At 40.8% G+C, this 11,581-nt stretch overlaps 1 protein-coding gene across 6 annotated transcripts in view; it reads right to left on the reverse strand.

The window, feature by feature from the left end:
• Positions 1-4,604: 4,604 nt before the first annotated feature.
• rhbdl3 (rhomboid, veinlet-like 3 (Drosophila)) overlaps positions 4,605-11,581 on the reverse strand; it is a 72,607-nt gene continuing 65,630 nt past the window's right edge. For all 6 annotated transcript variants that reach the window (XM_015402545.1, XM_015402546.1, XM_015402544.1 and 3 more), the window contains 3 exons: positions 9,345-9,445; positions 7,322-7,382; positions 4,605-5,478 (listed from right to left, as the gene is read on the reverse strand). In XM_015402545.1, coding sequence (XP_015258031.1) covers positions 5,207-5,478; positions 7,322-7,382; positions 9,345-9,445 — 434 coding nt within the window. In that variant the 3' untranslated portion in view covers positions 4,605-5,206. The remainder of the gene's footprint in view (positions 5,479-7,321; positions 7,383-9,344; positions 9,446-11,581) is intronic.

Here is an 11,581-nt window from a genome sequence, read left to right on the forward strand (position 1 = left end):
GATGCAATCAGCTGGTTTTCCTTAGATAGAAAACTTTGAATCAATCTGACTGGATGATCTGGTGAACTGGAAAGTGACCTGAGATGACTTGATGTGAATTGGCGTTAATAAAAATGTTTCATTCTTAGCGCCTTAATCCTGAAATATTCTAAGATACAAGTTTTTTTCTGTTGTTTTTTAACTCATGACAGGAAATATAAAACAGATATTTTAGAGGGTGACATGCTATGTTTTAGCCACTGGATGGCGACAAATCCTTAAATTGTTTTTCTTAAATTTTATTTAGCATAACTACAGTTTTTGACAAACTGTCTAAAGTTTTGGCCAAATTTAAAGATTTTGAAGTTTTACTTTCGGATCCTGTTGAAACTTTTTGAAACAAATATTTTTCATCATAACGGCGACGTTTAAATGATATTTTCTATATTTTACTGCTTAAAGTTTGAGGTTTTTTTTTTACAAAAGTCAACGTTTTCTATTAACTGTAAATAAGCACCTATGGAATAGAAAATGCAACTTCTGATTATTTGTTTGATAATTTTGCAAAGAATAAATCCCAGAATAATGTTGCAGCCAATTTCTTCATGATCCAAAGCTTGTGAAACAATCTAATCACTGAAGATCTGCGTAACTAAGACAGGAAACCAGGCTGGTAGTTTTTACTCTGTTGCTTTGCAGCAAGAAGATCCTGAATTCAGTTCCTGGTCTGAGTTTTTCTCTGTTTTATTTTCTCCTCATGCATGTTGGAGTTCTCTCTGGTTTCTCTGCCTTCAGAGTCCAATGAGGAGATTGTATCCTGCTTTAAGCTGCTGGACCTCTGTGACCCTGGCGATGCCTTGCTTTAAAGTTCTTGGTTCAAATCCCATTGTTGGCTCTAGTTCTTTAATCCACCGATTCAAATATCATGACTTTCTGGTGACTTGGTTTCTCTAACGGCCTTTAGGTCTGAGTTATTGTCCACCTCTAATGTTGAAAAGAAACTTTTCTGTGTTGCTTGGACTTTGGAAAATAAACGGAATTTGCTAAAACTATAAGCAGATCAAATTTTCTCTACATCCTTCAGGATCCAAAATCAAATGTTAGAAACGTATTATATCCAGTTATCCCAGCAGGGTGCCATTAGCAGACAAGAGGAGCCTATAAAGAAAAGATGCTGCATGGCATCAGTGGTTTGGGATTTGAAGTCAGGACATTTTTTTCTGCAAATGAACTTTGCTAACATCCATTGTTCAACGTGTGAAAAACAACCTGACTGCATCTGCGCTGGTTTATGTTCACTTCTTTAAAACCACTTTCCTGCACAGCTGAAGTTTCCTCTTCCGTCCATTTCTGTGGGTTCAAACAAGAAAACTCCAACATCGCATCATTATTGGTAGAAAACTTGTTTATTGGATCCCGTTTATTATTACGCACATATCAAATCTACAAAATATGCACAACATCAAAATACTATCTTCACTCAGTTTGGTGTATTAGCCCTTATTATGTACAATCGCAGGCCATCTTTAATCTTTATTTAAATAGGAAACAGACAGAATATATCGAACATGTCCGTAAAATGACGCAGCGATCCAGTATCGGCACAAAAAAACATTCATCCAAACTTCTTTAGATTAACAGTAAAGCCTTAAAATACAGTTAGACCTCAAGCTTTGGACAGCGCAGATTAACTTTAGACAAAAACTAATAGTTTGATTTTTAGGTGAAAAAAACAAAAAAACAAAACCAGTTCATCCCAGTTCATAACAGGAAATGATTGACAGAAAAGTTTTGTAGACTGAGGACTGAACATTTACTGCTTTTATTTGTTTCAGAGGGAAATAATTCAAGTTTTCTGTAACATTTGACAGATAAACTATAATAATAATATAATAATAGTCTTGGAGGGGGGGGTGGCTCTTTCCAGTGCTTGCAGCAATGTTTCTGCACTTATGTTTCTTTTTTTCCCAACGCTTTTTGCACACAAATAATATAAAAAAACTGATGAAAGAGGCAGAAATGTTATGGAGATGCATGAGATATGACGGTATGATAATCTGCAGCAGCAATGCCTTCACATCACATCAGTTTACTGAAGCAGAAAATCCACCTTTTATTTCTGCTGCTGCCAAAATATAACAATCAGATCAGTCAGGAGTTCAACAGTTAATGTTTTTTAATATAAAAGATAAAAACGTTCACGTCTTTTCTGCACAGAAAGTTTCATTTTTGACTCGTCTCTGATGAACAGGCTGGTATTAGCTGCCTACTAGCCTGCAGTCTGCAGCCGAACACATCGACCAGCTCTCTGCTAGCTGAGCGTCATCAGCGGCGTTCCTTCATTTTCACAACCTGACCAGACTAACATCCTGACAGGTCAGTTAGTTTTTACTGTAATAAAACAACGTAGGAAAACGTTTTCACAAATGAGACATTAAGGACCCTAAACTGCACAGCCAGATTCTCCTGAGGGAAAACAAACTAAAGCTTTATTTAAATTCATCAAAATGTGCGACGCTTTATCAGATCAACTGAACCGAACACAGAGAGATGCAATTTGAAATAGTTTATTTTCATCCCTGGAGGACGGTTAGTTTTAGGATGAGTTTCAATCTTAGCTTTTATCTAAAACGTTATTTCTCCTTGAACAGGTCGGGGACATTCCAGGTGGAGTGGTTAAAACGGACAAAAAAGGACATTCTTTAAATTAAATCCAATCTAAACCATTTTCAGTTTAACTAAAGCTAAATTTTTCCAACGTATCGTTTTATTTGGTACAGAAAGTATTCAGGCAGCTGCACATTTTATTTTTTGGAAGTGAACCATAATGGTGAGAGAGGAATGAAGCGCAGACCGAGTGCTGCAAACAAAAAAAAAGATCAGGAACCAGCATGACTTGAAAAATCAGGATTCTACTGCAAAATTTACTAACAAGTTCATTTACCATCAGGCAATACTAGGCAGCTGCCTAGGGCCCCAGGTTCCAGGGGCCCCATAAAACTCTGTTTCCATGTATGGTTAATACAGCTATTGCTTATTTCTGCACATTAATTATGTTTTTAATAAAAATCCTTTGGCCTTTTTGGAAACACAGGAAGGAGCAATCAGCTAAGTGAGCTTAGTGCTTGGAAAAAATCTTTCATTCCTTTAGAGACAGCATGAAAAGTCAGCTGAGTACAAAACATAGAGAGGAAAACAAGAAGAAAAGGGACAAGAAGAGAGGGACACAACCTAGAACAGATAATGGATGTCTATTCTATTAACATTTCTCTATCTGAATGGGTCTGTTTTATGTGTTGTCTTCTCCATTCAGAGGGGCCCCTGCCTGTCTTTGCCCAGGGCCCCACATTTCCTAAATGCGCCCCTGTCTCCACTGTGAAATCAATCAAGTCAATCAATCAATTAATCAATCAATTGATTGTTTAAGGTTAAAAGGTTTAGTTGTTTTGTCAAATGGAGGACGGTCCAGATGAGATCTGCTCCAGAGTCGGTTTGGAAGCAGATGGAGACTTTTGGAAATGGCGCATCAGTTGAGTTTCTTGGTCTGGATGTCATGGTTACCGACGGCTCGGATCGAGGAAGGAGGTCAGACCAGTTTTCTTCTTCTCTAAATTCAGTCTGAAGAAAGTTTTTCTCTTTTCATGATTCTGGTTTTAATCTCAGTTGTCGTTTTTTTTTTCTCAGCACTGACTTTAACCAGATGCCGACTTCTCTTTTAAATCTGAAAATTCAGATTTTAACATTAAAACTTTGATTTGTTCATAGAATTGTAATTTTCTCTGATTTGGATCCAGAGTTCTGCCTTTTCAGGGTTTCATGAGTTTAAGGCTGTGGAGAAATTTCAGCGACCTGGTAGAGAAACTAGGGAATGATTTAAGGTGGAGGCTGCAAATCTGGTTTTCTGATCTAATTTTGATGCTAACAGGACAGCTGAAGATAATTCCCCGTGGGAACAGAGGTCCAGATTAAAAATTAGACGTTTATCGAGTTCATATACATGGAAAAGCAGATAAAAACACTTTTGGCGTCTGTTTTTTTAAAGCTTTTTTTCTTCCAAGGTGATTATTATGATTTATTTTTTATCAGGTTCAGGATTTTCTTCTTTTTGCATTATACAATAGTTAGTTGAACATTGTCACCACCTGCTGGCGGCACTATTGGAGCTTTTAGAATCGTTAATAAAAGGAGGGATGGTTTTAGAAAACAGAGGGAAAAAAAATCAATCTAAAAATCTGCAGCCGGCTGAAAAATGCAGACATGATATTTTCAACTATCTGGGAAAAGTCAGCAAGGAATAATCAACTGATGATTATTTGTACCTGAAACTAAAACGTTCGCAGTGATTTCATGAATTTAGTGTTTAATCAGAAAAGAATAAAAATAAGAACAATAATATTCGCGGATTTGCCATCGAACTTCTGGCCAGAGAAAAAACCCGTAATATGTAGCCAACATTTGGAAGAAGAATGTTTTCAAGATGACTTGGATAATAGCGCGTTGTGACAAACACCAGATACAGCACTGGGACTTGATCAACAGCCGATACCGCACCGTGACAATGTCACTAACCAGTAGGTGGCAGTAGTGTTCTTTGACAAACATGGATGCCTCCAGTAAAGCACATTCACATGAAAATGACTCTGAATTAAAAACACTGATCATTTATTGAACAGGATGGAATCATTTCAGATTAAAGAACTTTCAGAAGTTTGGATTCTGAATATGAGCGACTTTTCCTTTAAATGATTCCTTTATGCCTTTATTTGCATTCTGAAGGTAATACTGAACAGTAACTTTTGAAGGTGACTGACTTGTTGTTATTAGTATCTGTTTCCACTGAAAGTTTATCTAAAGATTAAACCATTTTTTCCATTTAAAAGAATTTTAATAAATGATCCAAAAACAGGATGACTGAAGCTGCCGGCAGTCCGACCAGGAGCCAGATGTGCAGAGAGACTTTCAGCAGGTGATGTCTTCATGAGAAGGCACCTGAGGAGTTATAGGCAGCAGAGGTAAAGCAATGCTGTTAAATCAGCGGCTTCTTCTTTGCTGATGTTGCATCGTCCAGAGTCCCAGAAACAGCCAGCAGACAGACCAGGAGCAGGTGGAGTGCAGCTTCAATGCTAAGGCTAGCGTTAGTGGAACTGGTAGCAGGCTGTGGGACGTCTCACACCAACAGATGAGGCTCAGGTGAACCATCCAGCCGGCGGCCATCTTTAATGACAGCTCACGGCGCCGGCGGGATCCGCACGTCCAGCAGGCTGTAGGCAAAAACGTTCCAGAAGACGGCACAGAGCACAAACAAGGTGTAGACGCAGAAAAATATCCAGAACAGGGACTGCTCCTGAAGCCGCTGCTCGTAGTTCTGCAGGACCACCACCCCCAGGGTCAGGCCCACCAGGACCCCCCCCAAGTGAGCTACAAAGCTGGGGTTGGGGCAGGAGGGCAAGGCTGGAGGGTAGAACCGCAGCCACACAGCGCGGCCAAACTCTACGCTCACTGCAGGCGGACAGAAACGGTCAGCAGGTTAAAATACAACGTCTGACAGAAGAGGAGCTTCAGCTCACAGAAACATTTTATTAACATCAGAACGACTTACAGTCTAAGGTTGTATTTGTAGAAGAAAAAAAAAATCACAACTATAAATTAGTTTTGCAAGTGTTCAAATTTTAAGTGCAAGTAAACAAATTCTGTTCTACAGGTTGAACATCAAAAATCTCTCAGTTTTGATCCAAATATAAATTTGGTGTTTGTTTTTTTTAAGTTATACCTCTTTAAATTCTGAAGTATAAAAAACACAGATTATGTTTTGTTAGTTGAACATCAAAAATCTCTTCATTCAGTTTTGCTCCAGTTGATCTAAAACAAATGGTGCAAAACTAATTCAAACACGAGTATTAAAAATAAAAAAATAAAAAAATAAATCCATGAATAAAACTGCACCAATCTGCTGCTGAGGCACAAATTCAACTTTACGAGTTACTCCTTCATTTTCATGTAGTACCCTTGATCGGACAGCAGGGGACGCTGCCTGCTCGGACAGTCCGTAGACATTCTATAAGCAGACGCCTGATTGGTCGCTGGCCGACAGGTTTTTGATGTTCAACCTGTAGGACAGAATTTGTTTACTTGAACTTAAAATTTGAACGCTTGCTAAACAAATTTATAGTTGTGATTTTTTTCTTTTTACTTCTACAAATACAAAACTTAGACTGTGTCTCATTCTACAACTTCAAATTCACACTTACAATGCACAAATAGATTTGAAACAAAATAAACTTCATATTAATCCACCTAAAGAAATGTTTTTAAAGCCTGAAGGGAGAATAATTCGTTTCTCTGATAACAATCAGCATTTGGCTCCGTTCATTTTAAACAAAGCCAGTCTGCCCCCCCCCCTGCTGGCGGCTCCGTGGCCTCTGTCTCTCAACCACTGTGTGTCTGGTGACATCAACACGCTGGGTTAGCGCTGATGATGTCACCAGTGCGACAGAAATCAGGAAAGTAAACAATGGAGAGCATCATGTCAGGAAGCCAGGGCGTAGTCAGTGTGCTTTATTGTTTCTCTCTATTATCTGACTCCGTCTCTCCACAGCTGCTCCATGTTTATCCAATGCAAACAGAGTTGATTCTGCTTCTTAGATCAGAGGCGAGTGGCGCCGTGTGTCGACGTCCGTACGATGCGTTCAATGGTATCACGTAATTTAGCGGGTCAACCTGATGTTCCCACAGCATGTCGATCAGAGCCGAGTCATTTGAAGGCGACTTTAACCTGGGTCGCCTGCCGAGTCGTTTGATGCGGGTCGTGAGGTCAGTGAGCTGGTCATACTGCCACTAAAAGGCGAAGGTTTGTTGGTCAGGGGGAAGGAGGTAGAAAAGCATAACTTTGATTAAAACTAAAAGCACATCAGAGGTGAGCAAAGAAAAGATAAATATAGCTGGGCGTCATCTGCATAATAATGAAAATGGATACGAAGTTTGTTAGCGAGGGGTAGACGATAAAGAGTAGGGGCCCCAGGACAGGGACCTGAGGCACACCGGCTTTCAGAGGAATCTGATCTGGATGAACTGAATGTGGCCATAGAGACAGGAAAGAAACTAGTGGGGGAGGGTGTGAGTACTGTCCATTTAAGCGTCTCTATTTAGTGACTGATTGAGAATTCTATCCTCTTGTTAATCGTAGAACTTTAAATAAAGACTCATCTGATGAACGCCGCAGACCTTCACTGACTGCCTGTCTTGTTTTTCATATTGTTGTTTAGGTTTGTTGTACAGTGATGTCGGCTGTTTAAAGGATAATTTGTCTTATTATCATAAAAGAGGCGGGTTAAGTTGAACTTACTGCAGACCAGAGCCATGGCCATTCGGAATAACTTGAACTGACACTTCATTCCTGACCAGTTCTGGGAAAATAAAGAATAAGAGACAGAAAAGGGAAAAATAAAGAAATTCACTCACATCCTGTCATTAAATTGTTCCCTTAGTCTTAATTCAGGTCAATTCTGAAATGGTTTGAGGAGCTTTGGTCCTCTGAATCATCCAGGTCATGTTCAAGCTTAAAAAAGTTCAGTCTAGGCAACCGGACACTATGTTTTCTAGAAGACGTCTCATCCAGGAGGCTTCTTCAGTTCTAACTAGTGATGTGGAGCAGCTCAGCAGTTAGAAAAGGACAAAACCATCGACGGGCAACATTTCTACCGGCTCCAAAGGAAGCAGCTCCTCTCAGGCCCATTAGCAGCAGCATTAACTCAGTCACTGCCAAACGTCTGGCCTCCATCCTCGCTCCTTTAGCACATTGCTAACTCACAGGGCTTCTCTAACGGAATAAAGGACCTGACGCTGGACTCGGATGAGACCATGGTCTCCTATGACCTCACAGCTCTTTCTACTTGCATCCTCACCCAAGACGCCGTCTCCACAGTGAGGATGCGTTTACTTCAAGACCATCCTCTGCCAGATAGGACCAATCTGACCAATCTAACCTCATCTGTTCCCTCTTGGACTTGCGCCTCACCACCGCATGCTTCCAATTCAACTAGATTTCTACAGGCAGGAGCATGGATGGAATCTCCTCTCTGCCATAGTGGCGAACGTTAGATGGAGGAAGTGGAAAGCAGAGCTCTACAGTCATACATGGAAACAAAACCAGTCAATGGTTCCAATATGTGGATATGTGGATGACACATGAGTCAAAATAAAGACCAAGGATATCAATACGTTCACAGACCACATCAATAACCCAGTGCAATACCTATATATATAAATATCCATCTATATAAACAGCCTATGCAATAATCCTGTATTATAATCCTACTATAAAAAAGAAGGGAAGCTGTCCTATGATGACGTTCTGCATATAATGTATATATATCCCATCATGAACCCTTTCCTTCCTTTGGCTCCTTCTCCTTTGACTGTTTGAGTTGATGGAACAAGTAAGTTTCTCCACTGTGAGATCAATCAATCAATCAATCAATCAATCAATCAATCAATCAATCAATCAATCAATCAGTCAATCAATCAATCAATCAATCAATCAATCAATCAATCAATCAATCAATCAATCAATCGATCAATCATCCAATCAAAGCAGGGAACAGAAACATGCCGTTCATCCAGGAAGATGTGAAAGATGTCAGCCTTGCCTTCCTGTTCTGCACGGCTCACATCATGGAAGACAGAAAACTCAACATAGAAGTCTACAGGAAACCCACAGACCCACCAGTACCTCCGTCTGACCGACACCACCCACTGGAGCGTCATCAGAACCCCCCAGACAGGAGCAGAAACCATTGCCACCACTAACAGAGGGAGGAGCAGAGAACAGGGACACATCAGGACATCCCTGAAGAACGGTGGGTCTTCAGGGATGTCCTGAAGGACGCTCTTTGAGGACAATAACGTCCCGATTCTGGACATGGAAGACAGATGGTTTGACAGAGGGGTTAAGGAGAAACCAACAGAGGAGGTTTCCTTAGACAGAACCTTTCACCAACCTACAAAGCACTGATAGGATCAATACCCAGAAGATTCACCCCCCACCCTCACCTGACTCTGACGACCCCTGATGACCTTTAACCCCCCCAGGTGACCTCCTTGGCCAATCCAGTAGGAGGGATCAGAGCCTCCTTTGGTTCCCCCCCCTTTCTCTGTTCCCCCTGCAGTATATTAACCCCCCCCCCAGGATGAGAGGAAAACTTTCATTGCCTAGACTGAACCTTTACAAGCTCCGCCCCTCTGTGCTGTCATCAGATGCAGAGTTTCACTGAAGGATTTATTCACCCTCTGAGATAGAAGCCTGTGAGCAGTGGGCTGATCTCTGCAGGGACAAACTGGCATCTGGGGGGGGGGGCATAGAAGCTCACCATTACTACATTGGCCAAATGTGCTGAGACCAGGGCGTAGACTCCACCGGATGATCCCACCACCGGAGCCGTCATGTCAGCGACCGACACGGCCAGAGATCCTGCAGAGGAGGAAGAGCATCACTCTGTTAAAGGAATGACGCCCATATAAGGACATCCCCTCACTGCCACTCTCTAAAGAACATTTTCATTTCAAGGCTTTTCTTAATATGAACGGGAAAAAGTTGCGTGCAGAAGTGTTCAAAGTTAGATGGCTCAGAGGTCAACCAGTTCAGACACAGGACCTGGAACCGGACCGCTTGGCAGAAATCTAAAATAACTAAAGCAAAGTTTAGAAGAGTGGACCGAAACTCCTCCTGTGCTCCTCTAGATGAAAATGACTGTAAAGGCGTCCAAACCCCCCTGCAGACAGCTGCTCCCTTCACGGAGGGTTGGAAACCTTGGGGGGGGAGACGGTCCATCCATCATATCTGAGCCAGAACAGAACACTGAGCTGAAACATCCAAAACCAACCATCTGGTTTTTAAACGTTTCAGTCAAACCATTATTCTGCAGTATCCCATGCAGGCTCAGCTATGATGGAGGCGACACCCAACATCCATCTCCTGTGATCACGCTAAAGGTCACATGCATCAAACGTCATCAGAGGTTTGCCAGCAGACATTTGATTTTCCTGATTTACAGACATTGTTGGTAGTAGCAAGGAGCCCTGTAGGATGTTTTCCATCTCTAAACATGAAAACCAAGAAGTCAAAGGAAGCGTTATTTCATTGCTGCCTTTACTTCAGGGCTTCTCACTGATCTTTAGACAAGATGTAGAAGAGAGATGCTGCTTCTCTGTGGTTTCTATTCATCTCATCCATTACAGAACAATCAAAGCTAAATTTAAACCTTAAAAGACCAAAAAATAAAATCATTAAAAGATTAACTATTCAAATCTGCATATTTTTCATATTTAGTCTGGATATTTTCTTTCTTTATTGCTTTGAAATGTTGTGCGCTATGATTAAAAATCGCTGCCTCAAATATTGTTCATGTAATGCATATGCACATACTCTCCATTCTATAATAGAAATTAATAACATCTAATCCTTTACATGCAGCTAACGTATTTTGAATGCATATCCTAGTGAATGCCCACTTCTTGTGGTAGAAATAAATATATATGACAGAGAGTCGCAGCAGGCTGATGACTCCTCCTCTCTCAAACACGCCGTGTTTATTTGTTGAATTTGGTGATTAAGTCACCTGATCACCACCTGAGATGCTCTCTCTAAATCTGTCAAATGATCATTTCTGGATGAATCCAGAAAGCAGGCATCTCTGTTCAGCCCTTCCTGAAGCAAACGTCACCAATCCGCCAAACTCTACTGGAACTTTAAAATGCTTTATGCTCAGTCAGGTTTCTGAAGCAGATCAGAGCGATTTATAAACCCACCTTATTTAACCACAACTATGGAGGAGGATTAAGGTCATTAAAGACAGCGACTCAATAAAACAAAAACAGGCTAATGATTTCTAATTTTAATCTCAGAGTTCGGACTTTAAATGATAATTCTGGGTTTAGTCAGCCAGAATTTTACCTTCAAAATTTAAAACCTGTTTTTTTATGGCACTAAATCCTCCTCTGTCCATGATAGTCTAGTTTTAACAGTAGTCAAAGCCTCCAGTGGCAGCAAAAAACCAAACCAATGAAGCTCTAAATTCCAAAAAAGGTTAAAAAAGTAAAAAAAAAAAAAAAACTGGTCTTTGTTTTCCAAAGTATGAAGACGTTTCGCTTCCATGAAGCTTTTTCAATTCAAATGTCTGGATTATATTTTAGTTCCAAATAAATCAAATCAAATGTTGGTACAATCCTTTTGCATTAAACATACGGCTCCTATGGAACAGAGTGACTTGCAGATTCTGCTGCCAGTTAGCAAAACCCACAGCAGCCCGCAGCACCACACTGCATCTGCTCCGCTGCTGCTGGTCGATATCTAATTAAAACAGCTGACATGTCCGTGTGTGTGGGTGTGTGTGTGTGTGTGTGTGTGTGAGTGTGTGTGTGTGTGTGAGTGTGTGTGTGTGTGTGTGTGAGTGTGTGTGAGTGTGTGCGTGTGTGTGTGTTGATGAGGGTGTTTGATTTATCGTCCAGCTTCCTCCTTATTTTCAGAGTGAGGTTAAAACTAAAGGTCACTTCATCCATCGGTGACCCTCAACTCGCCACACAGACAAATAGATTATTTAATGCATGT

This window comes from Cyprinodon variegatus, unplaced genomic scaffold (assembly GCF_000732505.1).
Source record: "Cyprinodon variegatus isolate N-32 unplaced genomic scaffold, C_variegatus-1.0 Scaffold1365, whole genome shotgun sequence".
NCBI classification, from domain to species: Eukaryota; Metazoa; Chordata; class Actinopteri; order Cyprinodontiformes; family Cyprinodontidae; genus Cyprinodon; species Cyprinodon variegatus.